We start from the raw sequence: 23,944 nt of genomic DNA, 5'->3' as shown, positions 1-23,944 counted from the left end.
TTCACCAGTGTCTACCTCCTAACTAACTGTTCTCCCCCTCGCTTCCTTTCCTCCCCACGCCCCTTCCTCTGCTGCCTGTCCTGTTGCAGACAGGGATCAGGCAGTCACGTCATGACACATGCTATTACTAAACTCTCTGTACATGTTACTGTTAAAGGTCCTTTATATGTTACAACCACTCCCCTTATATGTGATAAGATACTGCTAAATTCTGTCTCACCTTACATGTCATGGCTACACTCAGTCCCTTTACATGTTCCACATTACTGCTACTTGTCCCTTACATGCCACCTTCCTTCCCTGGTTACCCCCCTGTGTAGCAAGGCAGTCTCTTTAGGTTAAAATTATCTGTATGACATCCTTACTTACAGAGGCTTAGGCGCCTCTCTTCATCCATTGGTCTGTTGCTGTGTCATTCAGTCTCGCTTCCGCCCACTTCAGCATTCCGCGTGGGGCAATGGGCCTACTTCGACCTCTGGCTGACTTCACTTTCAGCGCCTCCATTCTGTTCTTTCACAAGGAGCATTTCCACACACAAGTGAGTTCCCTGCAGCACCAGTGTTTATGTTGTGCTAGAGCAGTGTGTGACCTGCAAAAAGCACCAGGTGGGATCACCCCGTCACTGCGGTGAATCCACGCACTTCACACTTTGAGGCCAATGTGTGACCCAGTGAAGGGCACGCTGTGAAGTGAAGCAGCCTGCACCTTTGTGAGCCCCTGCATCCTAGCCCGATAACAATGTATCTCAACTCTCCCTGCACCATTATCTGAACCAAGGCCCAGATTTCCTAAGATATGATGCAGTGCAACGCAGCTACACCCAGCTGAGCTGTGTCAAATGGAGAAGGCAGGAACGCACCTTATTTACTAACATATGGAACATGCCTGCTCTCTCTGCCCTGGTGCACTAGTGACTGTTCTTTGCAGGCAGGAGCCGCTTCCTGCACGAAAGCAACCATCTAAAGCCCTTTCCTCTTTCTGTGTGTGCTGCAGAATGCAGCACACGTAGAAAGAGGACAAACCAAGGAGACATAAATACATTTCTCCTCATTACGCCTCACCTGGGAAGGCATAGCATTTTGACCGATTCCCAGGTTTGCAAGTGTTAGGTAATCTGGCAACGCGCCAAAGTCCACGGAACGCCTTCTCAGCCCAGAGTAACGCGAGGCCGAGACTTGCGCTTCCTTGCGTTACTCCAGATTTCGCGTGCCAAGCAGAGCCACGCACGGCGTCCCTGCGTGCTATAGTAAAACTGACTTAAGAGCTTGTTCTGCCATGCGTGACGCAAGAGCGATGCTAGCCCTTTGTAAACCTGGACCCAAATGCGTTAATATTTACATTTGCAGTAAACATTGTCTCCTTACTCTCCCTGGGCATTGCCTTGATCGTGCATGCTCAACACGTGTGAATTGTACCCCGTGCGCTCCAGTACCTTATGCTTTGAGCTGGGACTTGATTGTGTCCGGAGAGCCTTACGCCCCATCAAAGTCTCAACGCTCAATGGGCTGCCGCTTATAGGAGGCGACAAGAAAGCTCTTATATTTATGTGGGTGCACCAGGATAAAGGGAGAGGCGTTTCTCACTTAGAGAATTTGTAACAACTCTTTATGCATCTTAATACCAAAGGGTGGCTCCTGGTGACGTGGGTTTGCATTTGCCTTTGTAGATCTCCACAAGGACATCCACAGGACTGAGAGTCTGGACCCTGAGCAGCGGACCAGCAGGAGCCCGGTCCCCAAACTACACTTTTCGCTAGTCTATGACCGTGAAAAAGCAGAGGTCACTGTGGCCAGTCTGGAAGGTAAGGTGCTCCTCTGTCTGTATCAGGTGATCACATAAATGTAAAATGTTAAATGTAAATGTTGTAGTACGTGTATAGCGCCCGAATCACCCAACATGGGGTCTCTCTGGCGCTTGTACGAATACCGCTGTGGAACCCTTCCTGGCTTTTCCCTGTGAGGTGCCCACTCCTGGGCACCCCCAAGGTGCAGCCAGGCATCCTAGCGCTGTGGGGGCCGGTGTGGAGGTCAAGCAAGCTATTGACCAGAGTTGCTGAGTGGGACTCCATGATTAGAACAGGCACCGAGGCGAGAATTATCACGTCCGAGGAAATTGAGCCCAAGACCCGCTGAGGCGGGAATTGAACCCTGGTCCCGGGCCAGACCTCTGCATCAGGGTCTGCCGCTCTAACCATTGAGCCACACTTCTCCAGGAATATGGGAATATGTTCAGCACTTCATGCAGTTAATGCATTGTATCCTTGTCCTATCACTACAGACTGTATATTAAAATATCAATGTTGAAAACATTAACCATGCATTGATAGGCTGGCTTGGTTCTTCTCACCATCCACCCTGTTTATTAAAATCCCAGCACCTCTGTTTTACACTCTTCGACCTTAGGTCCCATTCTGTTCTCTTTGTCTTGTTTTATTGATTGGCTTCTTGCCTTTGTATGTATGTATGTATGTATGGCATCTATAGACCATACCCTATAGATTGAGCAACACACAGGTATGGGAGAAGGTGGGTAAAAAGCTAGACACCCATAGCAAGACAAGGGGTCTACATAGGATTAGAGAGTTCTAGAGAGGTTTGGTGTGGAGAGGGGTAGTCAGAGGTGACATTGGGTTCGATGAGATGCTGTGAGAAGCAACAGTAAACCTCCTCCAGCTGCTATGATCTCCAAAGAAACATATTCTAGACCCTTCCTTCTTCTATCCCTCCGCTATCCTTTTTTAATCCAACTAACAGACTCACATGCCCACCACTCAAATTAATTTCATATTTCCCTATACTAATTCACCGCTAATCCTGTTTGGGTTCTAGAGTAGCGTGGTAATCCCTGAGAAGCACTATGATGCCTTGTAAGGGGTAGCAAGCGCTATATAAATGCAAAGCCCTTCCTCATCTGTCCCTTCCACTATCCTTTTCAACCCACATAACAGACTCAAATGTCCACCCACAAATACATTTCTAATTTCCCTATACTCTAACTCACCACTAATTCCTTTTGGGTCCCGGAGTAGCGTGCTACTCGCTGAAAAGCACCGCGACACCTCGTCAGGAGTACTAAGCACTATATAAATGCAATTACAATTACAACTGTCAGTTCTGGTCTGGGATGACATTCTTGATTTTTGATAAGGCAGGAGAAGGCATGCTTTCTGGTGTTCGTTCTCCTTGTTGCATCGCTTGGTTTTTAGTCTGGTCAAGTTGCTTGTCTAGGAGCTTTAGCACTTGTTTCGAATGTGATGCGGCTGGCTGAGGGCATCAGTGGAGTTCTCCCAGAGTGTATGTGATCCTTTAAAACTTAACGAGACCCAAAATAAGGCAGGCTACTGTATAGATGTCAACTACAAGACATAACGCAACACAGCGCAAGGAACTATGTTGTGTTACTTTCTTTACAAAGCCACGTAAGGCGATGCACATAGCCTCTTGCTTGGCTCTGAAAATCCCATTTTGGGACTTGCGTTGCCTTGCAACGACTTGTGTCATGCAACGACAACACAAGTCCTTAGTAAATCTGGCTTTTGATCTCTCTCGCTTGACATTGCCCTGTACTGAATGTAATGATCTTTGCTACACTGAACCAATCTGGAAATTGCCTCCTATGAACAGGCACATGGCTTGTCAGCTTGAATGCCTGTTGAGGGCTGTGAGAATGCCATGTGTGTACATGTTTATGTGCTATATAGTGATGCTTGTTTGACCTCCACATTTTAAGGCCCTTCTTGATGCTCCAATGATTTCTGGGACGCGAGTCTGTCTGATCTACTGTGAATATAATACTAACATACCCAATGCCACCCATCTCAATATAGACCTTCTGATGTAACGCGCTGTCTCTTTTCACTCAGCAGTCAATGGAATACTGGAAGGCAACGAAGAGGCGCTCTGCGACTGCTATGTCCTTGGTAGCCTGTCCACCAGCACTGGCAAGATTGAGGCCCAGACTGCACTCGTGAACAAGAAGGGCCATGTCGTCTGGGAGGACACACTACTGTTCCCTCTGGCAGAGCCAGAAAAGCCAGAGGCATTGCTGACTTTAACCCTCAGGAACTGTGACAAATTCTCCAGGCACAACACTGCTGGGGAGATCCGGCTGAGCTTGGCCAACGTGGAGGCCGCGGCGGGTCCTGACCACTGGGTGGACCTGAAACCTCCTGGACAGGTACTTGGCATGGGCAGGAAGCTCCCATATTTATTTATTTATAAAGTTATATATAGCGCGAACATGATCCCGAGGGATATCAGAGGGCTTTACAATTGTGGGGTAAGGAAGGTAACAGCAGCAGTACATGTGTCAAATAGGAATACAGACAGAATCACATATCAAAATAGAACTCACAGGAGAAGAATGGTTACAAGTACAAGGGGTCAGCAAAATAATAAGAAAATAATTGGTACATAGCGATATGGGTGGGGGAGCAAGTGCATTGAGAGAGAGGAAAGAAAAGAAAAGGAAATAGCATCCAGCGCAGGGCTTAAAGGTTTAAGTCCAACGCAATAGAGCAGACGATCCATCAACCCATTAAGGTAAGAACTTGTTCATAAGGAATCTTTTTACTTCCAATTTGAAGGCAACCTTGGAGGAGATTCTGTGGGGGTCATTATGATGACGGGCGGACTTTGTCCGCCCGTCACCATAGTGCGGAACGGGACCGCCCGCCATAAGGGCGGGGGTCCCGTGGGAGGAATTAGGATGTGCCCGCCACAGTGGCGGGCACATCCTGTAGTTTTAGCATTGTGTGCACCGCCCGCCACAATGCTAAAAATGCTTTTTTGCATTTGCATATGCAAAGCGGCAGGCACCGCGCGGTGCCTGCCGCTTTGCATATGCAAATGTGGGGGGGTACCCCCCATGTGCCCCCCGACAGTGGTGTCAACCTGGGGGCCCTGCAGGGGGCCCCCGCAGCAATCCCCGCCTGCCTTTCCGTGGCGGCATTGCCGCCGCGGAAAGGCCTCTACTTAGTGCCATTGTAATATGGCTGGCGGTGTCCATTGGACACCGCCACCATATTAATCCATTATTGCGACCGCGGCGGTAAAGCGGCGGACAGTCTTTCCGTCCGCCGCTGTCCCCTCCGCCATCCTAATCTGGCGGAGGGGAAAACAAGAGTGCTTGTCGGGCGGATTGCCTCCGCCAGGGTGGCGGTGGCCACCGCCACCGTGGCGGAGGCAATCCGCCCGACATCCTAATGGGGCCCTAAGTATTTCCTTTGTTTACAGATCAAACATGGTCACCTTAACATGTCTAGCAGGGTGAATTAGTCATTCATCTTAACAAGCCCTGATGGGCTCTCACCCAGGTCCAGTGGCCCTTTCTCTTCCAGTGACGTCACGGGGGGCCCCAGAGCAGACCCTCCCTCTCAGCGACCCCCTCTGAGTGAGATGAGGTGACTCCGAGAGAGACTGCTATGAGAGGCCTGTGGCTGCAGAATCTAAGCACACTCCTGTGAACCCGGAAGTACATGAAGTTTGTTGCTTCAAACCAAGATTCAGTTTGTGTGAGAAGAGACAGTACAAGGCTAGGAGAAAAGCATTTAAAGGGGGTTTTCAGGCCTGCAGCATTTGGGTTCAGAAGGGATGATTCCTAAACTATTTTATGCCTCCAGGTAACACTGAAATGCACGAATTTATCCATCTGTAGAGCTAAATCTCAGGTCCTGATTTATAAACCAAGGGTGTGGCAAAATTTACACCGGCAAATGGAACTTAATATAACTGAAAATGTGCAACTAGCACTGCATTCAGGGGCAGTGGGAGTAACACGGGTGTTCACAGGCGGAAGACTATTGGGAAGGTGCAGAAAACTCAGGAGCCAGTGTTTACTGATGTTTCATGCAAAGCAGTAAAGTACCGAGTTTGCTTCATCAAGGGCCCTTATGCCAACGCAGACCTAAACCTATGAAGATTATTATGCACTACAGCTGGCATGCGCTTTTGGGAGAAATGAATACACTTCTCCATGTGACCTTCCTGACTTCTCAGAAGCGGTCGCTCCTCACGCTGCTCCCTGCCCTTTCATTGGTATCGTAGCGCTTACTGCCAAACTGCTCATTGCCTTTGATTTCAATTGCGCACTACTTCCTGCAATTTATTGTGCCTGATTATATCGTTTTCGTAGCGCTTTACTGCTAGACTGATCTTCACTTATTATTCATCTGTGCACTGCTCGCTTTGCCTACTTTAATTTTTTGTGCCTGATTGTGCCGGTGCCACTGCCCATTTAATAGCGATTTTCAGGTTGTGCCCCAATCTAGTCCTGTTTCACTTTTGGCTTGCTGCCATTTTGTTGTTTGTTTGTTGTGCCTCCCAGCCCGGCTCTCCACCCCGCTCCCGCCTCCCAGCTGCTCCTCCCTCGCTCCGCCCCCCCACTATCCACTTATGTCAGAGCATCATACGCGCAGCGGGCGCCGCAAGCGGGCTGAAGGTGCGCCAAAGGTAAGCCCGTCTACGCCTGTCCGCGCCTGGACCGCGCCCAGCGCCAGACCCCCTGTCCCCCGTAAAACCCACTCCACCCGCATAACGTACAACGCCGCTACCCTCTCTGCACTCAACCCCGGCCGTCTCCCAGACTGCTACCAAGCCACACCAGGACACACCCATGGACCCTTCACCTGCCACTCCTGCAAGTTCAACTGCATCAGGACCCACACCAAATCCACAAACTCCAAAGAGAGCCCCGTAACTAACCACCTGAAGTGTATCCTGATCAATACCCGCTCAGTTCACAGACACGCAACTGAACTTTGGAACCTACTTGACACCACATCGCCGGACATCGCCTTTCTTACAGAAACCTGGATGAACGCCTCTTCAGCGCCAGACATCGCCATAGCCATCCCAAACGGCTACAAAATCATCCAAAAGGACCGCATCAGCCAAACAGGAGGAGGCATCGCCATCGTCCATGAGAACACCATCCGCATCACGACCAGTTCTGACGACCCCCTCGCAGCTGCCGAACACCTTCACTTCCAAATTCACATCGACCCCAAGACCACACTCAGAGGCACCCTCATATACAGACCACCTGGACCCCGCACACAATTCAGCGAAGACATCACCGACTTCATCAGCCCACACACCCTCTCCTCCGAGGACTAAATCCTACTGGGAGACCTCAACTGCCACCTAGAAAAGAACAACAACAGCAACACCACCCCCCTTCTGGACAACCTCGCCAATCTCGGACTCAAACAACTTGTTGACACCCCCACCCACTATGCCGGGCACACGCTCGACCCAATCTTCTCCTCCAGCAAGCACATCTCCTTCAACCACGCCACAGGACTCCATTGGACAGACCACAGCTGCATTCACTTCAACTACAAAAAGACCACTACCCACAACCAATCCCCCGCAGAAACTGGAATAAAATTACCACCGACCAGCTCTTCACATCGTTTCACCAAAACCCTCCTACCAAATCATCGGACCCAAACCAAGCAGCCATCAACCTCACACAATGGATCACCGACAGAGCCGACGAATTAGCACCCTTGAAAAACCATCAAATCATACAAGGTAGCAAAAAAGCCCCCTGGTTCAATGATGACCTCAAGAAATCCAAGAAGATCTGTCGCACCCTTGAGAAAGCATGGCGAAAAAACCCAACCACTGACAACCTGGCCACCTTCAAGAACGCCACCCACACAACACCACCAACTGATCAGAACCACCAAGAAATCAGCATTCAAGGATCGATTCGACAACAACGCCCACAACAGCAAGGAACTATTCAACATCGTCAAAGAGTTTACTAACCCCACTGCCGGCACCAACGACATCACTCCCTCTCAAGACCTCTGCGACTCTCTAGCCTCGTTCTTTCACAACAAGATCGCTGACATACATAACAGCTTTGGCGACCAGTCCACCCCACCCACCTCCGAACAAAAACCCCCCACCAACAACCTCTACGCCTGGAACCCAACCACCACTGAAGACACCATCCGCCTGATGAACTCCATCCACTCAGGATCGCCAACCGACCCTTGTCCCCACCACATTTTCAACAAAGCAGACTCCATTATCGGACCCCATCTCCGAGATGTCATCAACTGCTCCCTCAACTCCGCTACCTTCCCGGAAAGCTGGAAACATGCCGAACTCAGCGCCCTCCTGAAGAAACCCACAGCAGACCCCACTGAACTCAAGAACTACCGCCCCATTTCGCTCCTCACTTTCCCTGCCAAAGTCATTGAGAAAACCGTCAACAATCAGCTTGCCGCCTTCCTCGAATCCAACGGCTCCCTCGACCCATCACAGTCCGGCTTCCGAGCCAAACACAGCACCGAGACCGCCCTCATTGCAGCAACAGCTGACATTCGAACTCTACTGGACAACGGAGAAACAGCCGCCCTCATCCTACTCGACCTCTCCGCAGCCTTCGACACAGTCTGTCATAGCACCCTTATTCAACGCCTCAGCAACATCGGAATACAAGGAAAAGCATTGGACTGGATCATCTCATTCCTCGCTGGAAGAACCCAGAGAGTCCGCCTCCCCCCTTTCAAATCGGAAGCCTCTGAAGTCATCTGCGGCGTTCCACAAGGATCATCACTCAGTCCCACCCTCTTCAACGTATACATGAGTCCCCTCGCATCCATCGCGCGCCAACACAACCTCAACATCATCTCATACACAGACGACACCCAGCTAATCCTCTCCCTCACCAAAGACCCAAACTCCAACAAAACCAACCTACACGACGGCATGAAAGATGTGGCAGAATGGACGAAGAACAGCCGTTTAAAACTGAACTCAGACAAAACGGAAGTCCTCATCTTAGGATCATCCCCCTCCGCTTGGGATGACTCATGGTGGCCACCGGCCCTAGGAAACGCACCCAAACCAACGGACCACGCGCGCAACCTGGGCTTCATCCTGGACTCCTCCCTCTCAATGACCAAACAAGTCAACGCCGTCTCATCATCATGCTTCAACATCCTACGTATGCTCAAAAAATCTTCCGTTAGATCCCCACCGAAACAAGAAAGACGGTCACCCATGCACTAGTCACAAGCAATCTGGACTACGGAAACACCCTGTATGCCGGAACCACAGCCAAACTACAGAAAAAACTCCAACGCATCCAGAACGCCTCAGCCAGACTCATCCTAGACATCCCCCGCCAAGCTCACATTTCTGGTCACCTGAAAGACCTCCACTGGCTCCCCGTCAACAAGAGAATAACCTTCCGTCTCCTCACCCACGCACATAAAGCCCTTTACAACCTAGGACCCGAATACCTCAACACGCGCCTGACCTTCTACACCCCCACCCGCCAACTACGATCGTCCAATCAAGCCCTCGCCGCGATTCCACGCATCCAAAGATCCACCATGGGGGAAAGATCCTTCTCCTACTTAGCGGCCAAGACCTGGAACTCTCTCCCCACCCACCTCCGCCTTACACAGAACCACCTCTCCTTCAGAAAACAACTAAAAACCTGGTTATTCGAGAAGTAACGTACCCCCCCCTCCCTCAAGCGCCTTGAGACCCTCTGGGTGAGTAGTGCGCTATACAAATTTTGAACTTGAACTTATGTCTGCAGCTTCTTCAAGATGGTGGGAGGTGTGTCACAATACTATCAGCTAGATTCATCAAAGTCCCGTTTTGCGAGTCTGCAATAGCGATTCATAAGGAATAGCTATTAAGGACTAGCAAAACAGGATTCATGTAGGAATTGCAAAAAATATTGCGATTCCTACATCTTCCTTATTTGCCATTAGCAAATTGCTAATCGCAAATAAGGATTAACTCCCCATTCATTCCTATGGGCCTAAGGCCCATAGGAATGAATGGGGAGTTATTCCTTATCGCAAATAAGGATGCGATTTCAAGGGTGCAGGGGTGTCCAAAGGACACCCTGTAGCACCCCTGAAATGCAAATGTACACATGTGTTGCGCACACACATGTCCAAAGGACATGTGTGTGTGTAACATGCAACTTAGAAAAATGCACTGAAGTGCATTTTTCTATGTTTTCTCTATTTACCACGAAGTTACAATTCGTGGTAAATAGCGGCCAAAAATTGCGAATTCGCAAATTAAAATTGGTTAATGAATTGCATTTAAGAAATCTCAAATAGAGATTCCTTAAATGCAATTCCTCGCAAATATGCGATTTCGCAATTAGCGATTTTTGCATTTGGGATGATGAATCCCAAATGCAAAAATTGCACTCACAAAGGGACAGATTCTCAGAATCTGGCCCTTTGCGAGCCGATTTTTCTTTCATGAATCTACCTGAAGGTATCTTAGTAGGTCAGACTTTGCAACACAATCTGTGGGTGTCTGCGCCGATCTGCCACATTAACACCCGCTTGACACAATATTACACACAGAGAGGTACTTGCGCTGGCAAAAGGACACCTTTTCTTGGCAAAACATCTTTTGCCCTGGGTAGTAAATAGCATTTTCCACTTTGAGTCAATTTGCGTTGGCGCAAAGCCTTAGTAAATCTGGGTCATAGAGACTTATCTTTGTCATAGTCTCAGGGTCTCTCAATATCCTTTAACCCATTGGCACATGGAAGCTTACTGCTAAAAAGATTAGAGTAATTTGCACCTTTGAGTGCAAAAACTTCTCAAACACTCATTTTAAAACCGTTACATGGAAGGTTTTCTCCAAAGTAAGAGAGCTACCCATATGGAAAAATAAGACTATAGATTAAAAGTGCATTTGCACAGCAGTTAATCCGGAAGGAATAAGCACCAAGGCAGTGTATGTGAAAATCCACAATTTACATAGATTCCAATGAGCACTTCTGTGGTGAATTGCAATAAAGTTGTTGTCACCACTCGAGTGTAAGAAAGTCCCTAGTATACAGTTTTCCCTTCATTTAACCCGTTAACCGCGGCGCAAAATACGCCGTGGTGCGGGCGTTCTATTGCGCGGGTGGGGCCGCGTCGGCCAATGGACGTGCGCAGCACTACGGAGGTAGTGCTCGCGACGGCCGTACGCGCGCAGCGAACGGTTTAAACATACTGCTCGTAGCTGGACTTCCTGGGGACATCCTTCCCCCCATTCCGCCTACCTCCTACAGAGCTTGCTGTGAGCGCACAGCCTTGATTGGGACTAGTGGGGAGTCCAGGCAGCATAGGTAGGTACTTCTCGGCCAATGCTCCCATTAGGATCTCGGGCTGCTCCAGGGAAGTGACCACTTCGGCGTCAGCCCCAGTCACTACCGCCTGCTGAGGGTGCCCTGCAGTGGTGTGTGCCAGCCGTGCCTCACCTGTGTGTATCAATGAGTTGGGATTCTGCACCAGGCGCCGGCCTTGGTCGTGGTTGGCAACTTGGGTGCTGGGTCGTCGCGGCTGGCCAGTGCTTCTGACCTAGGGGGGCCCATGGTGACCCTGGAGTTTCTTCACTGACTCCTTGGTGCCCTTATGATGTCTGGGCAGATATCTGCCCAGAGACAGTCGGTTAGTGGCTGCTGACTCAGGCGGCTGGGGGGCGCTGATTGGGATTGTCAGCCGTTGACTTAGTCAGCAGCCTTTGTCTTTCTGCTTTGCTGCCTCCTCCCCTGATTTCTTATTTTTCGCCTTTCATATCTTCTGCTTTTCTGTCACTTTCTTTCACTTACTGCATTTTCCTGCTTGAATGTCACTTTCTTTCACTTTCTCTATTTTTCCTCTTTTCACTGTTATGCTTTTTCCACATCATCTTCCTGCCGCTGCTCGTCCCTGCCTCCACCAGCGCCACTACCCACTGCCCATGCCACTGCCAGTGGCACTTCCCACTGTTCCTGCCTCCCAGCTGTCCAATCCTACCCCTCACACTACTTAATGGTGGCCACAGTCCAGTGGTGTGCTGAAGACACCTGGACCACACCCAGCACCACGGACCCTGGTCCTCGACCATCCACCACTACCACACCAGCACCCTCCATGCCCTCAATACCGGATGTCACTCCGCCTTCTGCCAGACGTTGCAGAATGGCTCCCGGGGCCCTTTTTTCCTACTGAGACTGCAGCTGCACTTTCATCTGCCACTGCATGCCAGCCTCACCCACCGCATAACCGACAAACACCAGACCTGACCATCTCAGCTGTATCCTGCTGAACACAAGCTCCTTCCACAAACACCCCTTGGAGTTCTGGGACCTACTTGACTCCAACATTGCCTTCCTCATGGAAACTTGGATGAACTCCACCTTCACCACAGACATCGCCACTGCCATCCCAGATAGCTATGAGATCATTCACAAGGACTGCATCAACAAGCCGGGTGGAAGCATCGGCATCATACACAAAAGCACCCTCCACCTCACCACCCAAGTGGACGACAACTTGACCAACATGGAGCACCTCCACTTCCAGGTCCAGACCAACTTGAACACAACCCTCCGCGGCTCCCTCATCTACAAACCTCCTGGACCCCGTCCACCTTTCAGTGACTCAATCATTGACTTCATAGCACCTCGATCTCTCGCCTCTACAGACTACATCCTCCTTGGCGACCTCAACTTTCACATGGACATATAACGCGTATATATAGTATAACTCAAAAGACTTCTCCCATAGCGTCCTACACGTCCAAGAGCAGCTGGGAGGTGGATATGGAAACGTCCATAACGGATCAACAATGGTCTTTCTGTTGTGAGCAGCTAGAACACTTATCTCCGAATTACAGACTCCGTTTGATCCATTTTAACTATTTGCATAGGGTGTACCGCACACCAGTGCAACTAAATCGAATGAATCTCAGGGTGGACACAACTTGCTGGCGCTGTAGATGTGCGGACGCAACATTCCTTCACTTAGCATGGGCCTGTAAAGAGATAGCTAATTTCTGGCTGGAAGTACTCAGGCATATAGGCGAAATTGCGGACATCTTGATCCCACCCACCCCGCTGGTGGCACTGTTAGGCTATGTTCAGGAGATACCGGTAGTCTCTCGCAGGTTGGTAGCGTTGCTGCTGCTCTTGGCTAAGCGACAAGTGGCAGTACACTGGAAGAAGGAGAGACCGCCTACTGTTGCTGGCTGGCTACAGACTGTTACATATTGTAAGGATCAGCTAACCCGCTACTGGGATCTAAAGCCCTGTCGCTCCAGGCCAGTTGATATCTGGGAACTGTATGCATTGTGGTTGACGGCAGGAGGCGCAGATATGGCTGTGGCTATGGATGGCTGAGAGGTGCGTTGTGGTGTATTTGCTACAGAGGAAAGGCCTGATGGGGCATATACGCTGCTTATTGAGATATCTGATATACGTGACCAGTTCACTGACAGTAGAGTCCTGGTGGATATGTGTAAATGCAATGTATATCGGCAGATGTGTGTAGTTTAGGGGTTGGGGGAAGTTCGGTATTCTTTTTTTTTTTTTTTACATTAAGATTGCAAATTGGACAACAGAGTACCGCAATCTATACATCCACTTCTTTTATCCCTGTTCCACAAATTTAATTTGTATGATGCTTTGATTATGTATACCATACGCTGCCGAACCCCCGGGATGTCGGAGTATCAGCTGTGTTTCATATTGCCATATAATAATTTTGACGCTGCCGGCCCCCGGGTTGTAGGCTTATTGCAGCTGTGTTACCTTGTGACCGAAATAAACATTGTTAAAACTAAAAAAATAAAAACTTTCACCTGGACAACCTCAACAATAAGAGCACCACGTCTCTGCTGGAGAACACCTTGCCACCGGCCGACTCAAACCACCGATCACCTGCTTAACCCACTCAGCAGGACACACGCTTGACCCCATCTTATCTACCAGCGACAACTTCATCACCAGCCACACCTCCAAGCTCCCTTGAACCAACCACCTCTGCGTCCAGGACTCCTTCACCAAATGCCCCGTACAACACCACACCCACTGCTATCTCACAGAAGTTGGAACAGGTCACAGAACAGTTCACCACTGCCCTCAGCAAAACCCCTCCAGCGACATCCGCGGATGCTAATGCCTCAGCACGCAACCTCCATCGATGGATCTCCAACTGTGCAGACACACTGGCTCCCCTCAAGACAGCCCCAGGCAAGCAACACTCCCGAAAAGCCAGCTGGTTCTCTCGCCCTTCGTGAGTCCAGGCGCACCTGTAGATGGCTCAAGAATAGATGGAGGAGCAGCAAGACCCAGGAAGACCACTCAGTCTTCAAAACCGTTGTCATCACACACCATCACCTCATCAGAACAACAAAGAAAGTGCCCTACGAGAAAGGAACAAAGTCAACGCACTCAATAGCAAGAGCTTTTAGCTGTGGTAAAAGAATTCGCAAAAACCAGCACAGACATAGGAGACATCCCATCCCCCGAAGACCTCTGCAACAACCTCAGCACCTTCTTCCAAAGCAAGATTAAAGAGATCTACACCAGCTACAACAGCCTCGATACCAAAGACCCTCGCACCCACCCCGCAACCACCACACCCAACAACACCGGACCCCATCAGACCCTGCTCAGCTGGACTCCCCTCATCTCTGACGACACCCTCAAGATCATGAAGAGCATTCACTCTGGAGCACCCTCGGACCCCTGCCCTTACCACATCTTCAACAGAGCCAGCACTTCCATCACCCGAGTATTCTGCTGCACCATCAGCTGCTCCATCAACTCTGCCACCTTCCTAGAAGACTAGACATACGCAGAGATCAACCCCTTACTGAAGAAACCCTCTGCCGACCCAACTGACCTCAAGAACCTCAGATCTATCTCCTTCCTCCCTTCCCAGCCAAGGTCATCGAGAAGGCCATCAACGCCCAACTTTCCAAGTTCGTTGAAGTGAACCACATCCTGGACCTCTCCCAATCCAACCTCCAAAGCAACCACAGCACCGAGAAAGCAATCCTCAATGCCACAGACAATATCTGCACCCTCCTTGACCGAGACAAAACTGCAGCCATCATCCTCCTGGACCTCAAGGCCGCCTTCAACACAGTCTCCCACTGCACCCTATGCACAAGACTCCAGGATGCCGGCATCCACACCAAAGCCTGGAACAGACCCGCTACTTCCTCACCAGTCGAAAACAGAGAATCATACTACCTCCGTTCCACTCTGAACTCGCAAAGATCAGCTGCAGAGTGCCTCAGGGCTCCTCCCTGTGCCCCACTCTCTTCAAAATCTACATGGCCCCACTCACAACCATTGTCAAGAACCACGGGCTCAACAACGTCAACTACTCTGATGATGCCCAGCTGATCCTGTCCCACACCAACGAACACACAGTCGCCAAGAACAACTTCCACAACAAGATGAAGGCTGTTGCTACCTGGATGAAGGACAATTGCCTTAAGCTCAACTCTGAGAAGACCGACGTCCTCCTCCTGGACTCCACCTGGAACAACTCCTGGTGGCCCTCAGATCTTGGATCCCTGACATACCCACAGACCAAGCACGAAACCTTGGAATCATCCTGATAGCCACGCTCGCCATGAACAACCAGATCAATGCTGTATCATCAACCTGCTTCCAAATGCTATGACTGCTCCGAAGGATCTTCAAGTGGATTCCAACCGAGTCCAGAAAGACAGTCACCCACACACTCATCAGCAGCAGACTCGACTACAGCAACGCACTCTACGCCGGCATCACCCAGAAACTCCTCAAGATACTGCAGAATATTCAGAATGTGTCCACCAGATACATCTTCAATATCCCCCGCTGCAGCCACATCACCAGCCACCTGCGAGACCTCCACTGGCTCCCAGTCAACAAAAGAATCACCTTCAAGCTCCTCACACACTCCTACAAAGCCCTACACGACACAGGACCTGCGTACCTTAACCACCACTTCTCATTCCACGCACCCACCAGAGACCTCCGGTCCGCCCATCTGGCCTTGGCCAGCGTCCCACGTATCCGCAAGACCATGGATGGAGGAAGGTCCTTTTCCTACCTCAGAGTAAAGAACTGGAACACACTGCCTCTCCATCACTTCAATCACCCTCACTGCTTCGATTTGGGAAGGACCTCAAGACCTGGCTCTTCGACTGAACCACAGTGCCTTCGGTGAATCAGCAGCACCCCCACATTCCACCTGCCCCCAGCACTCTGAGACCCTGATGGGTGAATAGTCATGCTTTAGATGTCACCTGATTGATTGATACAGAAAGTAGTTGATAACAACCAGAACCCATGATGATTATCAATGTGGAAAGGGAAGTAGACTTTCAGGATGTGCATGCCTCTTTGCACATCCCACTTCACACTCTTCTAAGCCTGGAAATAAATTCAAGGTTGTGAGGGTATGTCCACCGCTCTTCATGGCCAATCCTGGTCTGACGGATAGGTCCTTTTTAAAACTATCCTCATGCTTCCTTCCAGCTCTCTTTTTAGGATAGGGTAGAAACCAGGAGTCAAGATGACCTGTTAAGCGAAACCCCTTGGGTGGTCTCGCCTCTTCCCCCTCTCTCAGTGATCACGATCACTGTTTTACCAATCTTACCTGTTCCAATGATTCCTGTCCTGGAACCTTACCTTGGGTTGAGTGTAATGGCGTTCCCACGGCTGGCCATTTAATGGGACGGGCAACCCTAAGGTCAATCAGAAAGGGGGTTGGATGGTGATGCTGCCCATTGGGAGAAATGCGCCCAGCCCAGGGTGGTGTCCAAACCCACTCAGAGTTATAAGAATGGACTGATGCAATTTTTTTTTTTTTTATCTCCACAGCAGGGTTAAGGATGGTGAAAAGTTTGAGTTGGGCTAGCCCACCAACCCTGAAACTTTGGGTTACATGCCTCAGATCTGCTGCATTTTCAGCTACCCCACCATGGGTTTGTGTCTCTTCAGCTCACAGTAGGAAATCCACACAAATGTGGAAAGGAACCTATGATTCTAGTGCTGTAGTGAGGATGCCACAGGTTCTTAAGAGAAGGAGCCTATGATTCTATTGGTGTAGCGAGGGTGGGGCGCTACAGGTCTTTATGGAGAGAAACCCAAGATTACAGTGGTGTAACAAGGACGCCACAGGTCCTCACGGAAGGAAGCTTTGATGCCACTGTTGTACTGAGGGTGCAGCAGGTTATCATGGGAAGGAACCTATGATGTCATTAGTTTAGTGAGGGTGCTACAGGTCCTTATAGGAAGAAACCTATGTTTCCATTGGCGTAGCGAGGGTACTACATGTCCTTTGCAGTGCTTAATTCATTAAAGACTGAATGGCGGTGCCCAAAGCTCTGATCAGTAGCCTGTGGCTGGTACACTTAAATGCCAGCGCGCACAATACCAAAGTTGTGTCATCTACAGTTCACCTGAGGCGTCTGTAAACCACTGCAGATGTTCCCTTCCCCTTTGTCTCACTCCTATAGGTTTCTGCTTTCTCCCTTTGTGATTTTTCTGTCTCTCTTCCTCTGCCTTTCGGCATCATGTGTTTTTCCTCTCTTGGGATCGGTAAATGTCTCATGCAGTAAAATAAGTGCTGGTCCCCAAAAGTAAGTGCTGGTGGCCCACACCGGCAACTATCAGTTCAAATTAAGCAATGCTTGTGTGAAGGAACCTATGATGTAATTGGTGTAGTGAGGGCACCACAGGTCCCCATGGGAAGAAAGGAAGAATTTCTTAAAAGAAACACTGATCTGTGGACCTTCAGAAAGTCTTTAAAGACATGACTCTTCAAACAGTACCTTCACTTACTTTAGAATAAGGATCGATTCTCCTATCTGGTTCAGGACCTGGGTACCTTCGGGTATTAAAGCGCTCTATAAATCCTCATTTCATTTCATTTCAAACCAGAATGTTTATTAATCATCTTTGTCTCTTCCACTGGGGAGGATGGCGGGTTGCTTATGATTGTTAGGTAGTAGCCGGAAAATTAAAATAGTCCCCACTTTGAACTAAAGCACTGATGCCACCAAGCAAGCGAGCAAGTGAGCCCAACCCTCCATAGAAGAGTTCCCTTGTCTCTTCAACCCGAGCATCTATCCAATCATTCTTTCACTCTTCCATTCACCTGCTGATATCCACTATTTCACAGTAACATTCTGTTATCCATTAATTTTTTCATCCTTCATTCAATCTTTCTCTCTTCCATCATGCCATCAATCCATCTATCCACTCTGCCATCCACCAGTCTGTCTTTCCATCTACCCACCCTGTCATCCACCCTACTATCCATGCACCCACTCATCCAGCAACTCTTTCATATCCACTGATCCATCCATCCACTTTGCCACATCCATTCTTCCACTTATCCATCCATCTCCCTGCCATCTATCCATCCACTTTACCATCCGTTCACTTTTCCATCCTTCCATCCAGTTTGCCACATTTCCATCCATCCATATCATCCATCCATCCATCCATCCATCCATCAATCTAATTATACACCTATCCATTCACTCACTTATCCACCTATCTCTATACTTTGCCATTATTTCACCTACCTATCCACCTATCCATTTACTGACTCATCCATCCATTTATTCGGCCATCCTTTTACATGTCTATCCACCTATCCATTTATTCATCCTTTCACTCACTCATCCATCTGCCCACGTATTCCTACATCCACTCTTCCATCCATCCTTTCACAATTTCTTCCATTCAACATTCCTGCCATCGTTCCCTCTGGTGTTTACCCATCTTTCGTTCTTCTCTGCTCCTTCTTGCTCTTCTATTAACACTGTATTCCTTTATAGTTTTAATTATCAGCTTTTGTCTGTAGAGGTGCAGGCAGAAGAGGCCCATAATGAACTCTGCCCCCACTGTAGCGTCTATGGTGGGGGGCTCACACCTCCCTTGATTTCAATGGCGATTCTCCTTAGAGCTAGAATAACAATTAAGAAACCATTCTTCTCCTCACGGGGATCTCCATTGATAATCATAAACACTGAATAGGGTAGCAAGCACATTCCTACAAATGGAAGAGAAAAAGATGGACCAGAGATGGTCCTAAGTAAAAAAAATCCTGAGGGAAGCCTGCCCATCTTGAGCATCTGTTCTAGCATCTGAGTCCGAAGAATAGTGTCTCGAAAAAGTGTGAACAGATTTCCATGTAGCTGCTTTGCAGATTTCTGCAACAGGAATATTAAAGTAGCCTTTGATGCCTTCCCTCTGGTAGAATGGGCCTCTGGTCTGCCAGACAGATTTTTATTTGCCTTTTAGTAGCATATTAGGATGCAATAAACTACCCACCTGGATATAGACTTTGGATGTGGCCAAACGTGTTCGGACTAGATCATAATTTACAAACAGTTGATTGCTCTTACGTTTATCTTTTGTTTTATCTAGATAACATTTTAAGACCCTTCTCACATCCAAAGTGTGGAGAGAACTTTCTGCTGGAGTAGAAAGAAAGTAGGCAAATAAATGTTTTGATTAATATGAAAATCCGAAACAACTTTGGGCAAGAATTTTAGATAAAATATTGTATATGGTTTATGGGTACATAAAGCATGCATCTCACTAACTCTACATGCTGATGTAATGGCAACTTGGAATGCAGTTTTCCCAGAAAAGTGATCTAATGGAGGAAAAGCGTAGAAAAATATGTTGGACCAGTCAATCCCTATGGCATTCCCCAATGTCCCTGATTGAAAAAACCTCAATTCGAAGTTTGGGCATTTTTTGTTTTCTGCAGTTGTGAATAGATCTATGTGAGTATAACCCCAGGTGCAGAAGATGTCGTGAACAATGATGTCGTTTAGCACCCACTCGTGATTCTTTTGAAGAATCCTGCTAAGGGAGTGTGCTTGTGTATTCTGGATGCTCGGTAGATGAGCTCAGTGATCCTCAGGTTTCTGGCCAGCAACCAATTCCATATTCTTTGTGCGTCCAGTGATAAGGCTCTGGTCTTTGTTCCCCCTTGCTTGTTCAGATAGCAGATTATTTCCTTTGTGGACTATGGCCAGTTGTAGGTAGGCTATTACCGGTCGGTAACGGCCGAAACCGGCCGTTACCGACTGGTAATAGGCTTTCCAGATGTAGGAGACTAAAAAAGAAGGATTCGGTAATTTACCGAATCGGTAATTTAAGGAATCAGTAAATTACCGGATTCTTAAATACCGATTCGGTAAATTACCGAATCCTGATATGTAGGGAGCACTCAAATGAGTGATTTTCCCATTTTAGGATTCGTTATTTACCACCAACTACAAGTTGGTGGTAAATAATGAAAACCTTTGACAAAGCATTTATTTTGCTTGGCCAATAGTGCCATGTTGCAGACATACATGCCCCTTAGGGCATGTATGTCTGCAACATGTGCACTCATACACAATTGAGGGGTGCAACAGGGTGTCAAAGTGACACCCTGCCACCCATCAATGTTTTCCCCCTTTTACCGAATCGGTAATTACCGAATCTTAACGACTCGGTAATTTTTAACCTACATACCATTTTCCGAATTTAAAATACCGAATCGGTATGATTCGGTATTTTAGAGTCGGTAAAATTGAATTACCTACATCTGGCCCTATGTTCCCTGAGTTTGAAGGTGATCCATGTGTGCTCCCCAATCTAAAAGAGAGGCAGTGGTCACTATTGTTTTAGAGGGAACATCCTGGTGAAAAGGCATCCCTTGATGGAGATCTTTCGGTTGACACCACCGTTTGAGGGATTGCCTCGCTTTGAACATGTGATATAGTCTTCCCAGTTGCCTGAGTATTGACTCCAATGGGCCTCGAGACACTCTTCTAGAGGTCTTATGTGAAGATGGGCATTTGACATCAGAAATATACAAGATGCCATTGAGCCTAGAATGGATGACACTTTCCTCACCGTTGGATGAGAACATTCATGAGAGACTGACATTTCAGACGTATGGATAAGTCTCTCCTCCAAAGGAAACACTTCTGCTTTTATGGTGTTGAAAGCTGCTCCTAGATAATGAAGAGACTGAACTGGTGACAAGGTCTATTTCTGGTGATTGATATGAAGACCTAGCTGATTGAGAGTAAAGACAGTGATTTGATACTGATGTTGTGCTTTTTGTTGCGTTGGTGCCTTGATAAGCCAGTCGTCTAGACATGGATAAACAAATATTTTGAGAGTAAAGACAGTGATTTGATACTGATGTTGTGCTTTTTGTTGCGTTGGTGCCTTGATAAGCCAGTCGTCTAGACATGGATAAACAAATATTTTGAATTTTCTGAGATGTCCAGCCACCACTACCATGCACTTTGAAAAAATTCTAGGGTATGGTTTGAGGCCAAAAGGAAGTACTTTGTACTGGTAGTGATCGTGTCCTACTACAGATCTTAGGAATTGGCATTGCTTTCTGGATATTGGGTTGTGAAAGTATGCATCCTGGAGATCTATGGAACAGAGCCAGTCTACTTAATCAATCTGAGGATTAATAGGTGTAATGTTAGCATCCTGAATTTGTTTCTTCGTATCCACTAGTTTGTGATTTTCAAATCTAGTATGGATTGCAATTCCTTTTATTTTGGGCTTTTCTTTTTCACAACAAAATAATGGGATTAAATCAATGTTCCTCGTCGATTGAGCGGTACGGGCTCCACTAAACACCAGAGGTATAACGATGGACCCTTCCTAATGCCAGCACCTGACTACCTTTTTCCCCAAAATAATAAATAGCCCAAAAATAACTAAAGGGAATTGTGTGCACACTGACTGACACCCATCGTTACTGTGCCTATTCCTTAAGGAATCCAAATACAAGTCAAACAACCGCAAAGGTGCACCACAAAGAACAAGAAACAGATTCAAATGTTATTGATGAACAAAAAAGAATGTTTTTCGTCAACGAGATGTTGATAATCTTCAAGTATTCTTTATTTTCAATTATTCAATACAACGTACAGCCGACGCGTTTCGTCCCAAGCTGGGACTTCTTCAGGGCTGTCGGTAAAAACATACAAGCAAACAATTACTCTAATGTATACATAGGGTAACAGACACTGAAACAACATAGACAATTACAGACCATTTTAAAATTGCTAAAAAATAGGCATTGGAGCTTGTACAGACAAACAAAATAGGCCCACAGCAAACATGATGGACAAGGGCCTATATGTACATGGGGGGTTATATACAAATAATTATATATACAATATTTACATTTATAATGGAATGAATCCTTACACAGACACTGAACATTTTATGCTGACAGGGAAAACTTAATGGATACTAAATGTATCGCTGGAAATTCATTAAAAAAACGCTAACATAGCTCAAGATGTATCTGCTGAACCAACTATTTTATGTATAGGGGATTCTCAAGGCAAGGGGAACCAGAGGCCAAGACGTAGGGCACAACAAGAGTCGGACCAGGAGTAAGACACAGTATGGTGTGAGGGATTAGCTCAAAGGTGTATCCAAAGTGTACTAACACTGAAAACTGGATTGAGGGGAGGCAATATTTGAAACCCTTCATTTCACAGACCAACAGTGGTTATCATAGTTACCTTTTATAAGTGTGGTCTGTCCCTTTTTAGAATGAAATGTGCAGAAAACAAAGAGTCCGGAGAACGTCTTCCCAGATTCAATATTCCATTGTGCAGTCTGGTATGTATATTTTTTTGTTTTTTCATTCAGTTTCGGACAGACAGAGTTGAACCTCCAGGGACAAAAAAGGAAAGGAGAGACGGGTCAGATTCAATAACTTACAAGGTGATGGGGAGACTAGGGAGATCTGACGTTTAAAAGTACGGACAACTTACTGTATACTCATATACTTGTTGAGGACAAGGATTTGTAGGGTTCATGAATATAGAGAAAGGATGATCTCACAACTTAATATGTTTATAGCTCTTTTTCACGTTCTGAAAGACATAAGGGATATGTATAAAAGAATTTACATTAGTGGATGAAAACTAAGGATAGGAAGGGAAACAGCCTTTTCAACAGAAATGTTTACCTGTAGTATTTAACGGAGTACCAAGGGACAAAAAGTCCTATAAGTCCCTGGGAAGAGGATGTGGGCACTGTATTCCAGTAGGCCTGCCAGGTGAAGAATAAACAGAAAGGGTGTTTGCTGTTAGTATAGCGAAACTTAAGGGACCATGGATCTATATTGAGTGCCCTTAGGTGTGTCAATACCCATAACTTGCATGAACAAGCCTTTCTTAGATAGCCAGCTAGTTTATTTCATATATGGAAGGTTTAGAGACATATTCTATAGTTCAGTACTGAAAAGCGATCTATCACCTAGTTGGAGTGTGGGCGCACAGCTGAGATGGCTACTCCTTTCTGAAAAATATACTTCAGACCAGCAATTGGATCTACAGAGAATAAAATCTGAGGGCCAATCTAGTTTTAACAAAGTGTTGAGTCTAAGGCTCATCAAGTTAAGTAATCCTTCCCCTTGGTTTTTGGTAATAGGAATGCCCAAAATACAGAAAAGGGCCTAGGACCACTATTGAGGCGAATGCTAATCAAAAAGAATTGGAGCATAGGGCAGATCCAAAAGCCACTAATGGTTTTAGACCTACAGTCTTACCGTTCGTATTAAAACAGCCGGAGCCCATCCACAAAGCCTTCGTCCCGCCGAAACACCCGCAAGGACGCTGTGTTCGAACTTACTGATTCATGCATGTCCTTATATACAGGTGTTAATCGGAATTAAGCGATAACACCTGAGATTTTCGCGCCGAAAAACCGAGCGAAAAGTAAAGGCATTGCGCTATTGCCTTACGCAAAACAAGTGGTGGCCATCTTGTAGTATGTTTAGAAAAGCTGGATTCCCCTGTATTTACTGATCCCCTAGTACATGATTGCGATAAATCACCACTCCTGACATTCGATAATCTGTTAATCCATTATTCCTGCAACTTGTTTGATGACCATAATTATCGGTACCCGAATGAAAGTGAAATATCCTTCACCGTATTTCGAACCGATGTGAAGGTAAAAACACATAACGAGCGACGCCAACCCCTGCGCCTTAGAATTTGTATATTAACATAACAAAAAGAGCATGAAGAGGTCACGAGCAGAGTGTATCTTTTGACGAACCATAGAATACAAGCCAGAGAGTTCCGTATATGGAATATGGCAAGTCAGGAAGAAAACGGCG

General features: G+C 47.4%; 1 protein-coding gene across 1 annotated transcript in view; it reads left to right on the top strand.

Annotated features, from left to right (window-relative positions):
* The window catches only part of SYT13 (synaptotagmin 13), a 162,680-nt gene that overhangs the window by 91,155 nt on the left and 47,581 nt on the right, over nucleotides 1–23,944 (top strand). The window contains exons 3-4 of the mRNA XM_078684368.1: nucleotides 1,667–1,801; nucleotides 3,863–4,176. Of these exons, the coding sequence (XP_078540494.1) occupies nucleotides 1,667–1,801; nucleotides 3,863–4,176 (449 nt within the window). The remainder of the gene's footprint in view (nucleotides 1–1,666; nucleotides 1,802–3,862; nucleotides 4,177–23,944) is intronic.

Source organism: Lissotriton helveticus, chromosome 3_2, assembly GCF_964261635.1.
Source record: "Lissotriton helveticus chromosome 3_2, aLisHel1.1, whole genome shotgun sequence".
Lineage (NCBI taxonomy): Eukaryota > Metazoa > Chordata > Amphibia > Caudata > Salamandridae > Lissotriton > Lissotriton helveticus.
Note: the sequence above shows the minus strand (reverse complement) of the source record. Positions and strands in the feature narration are given on the sequence as shown.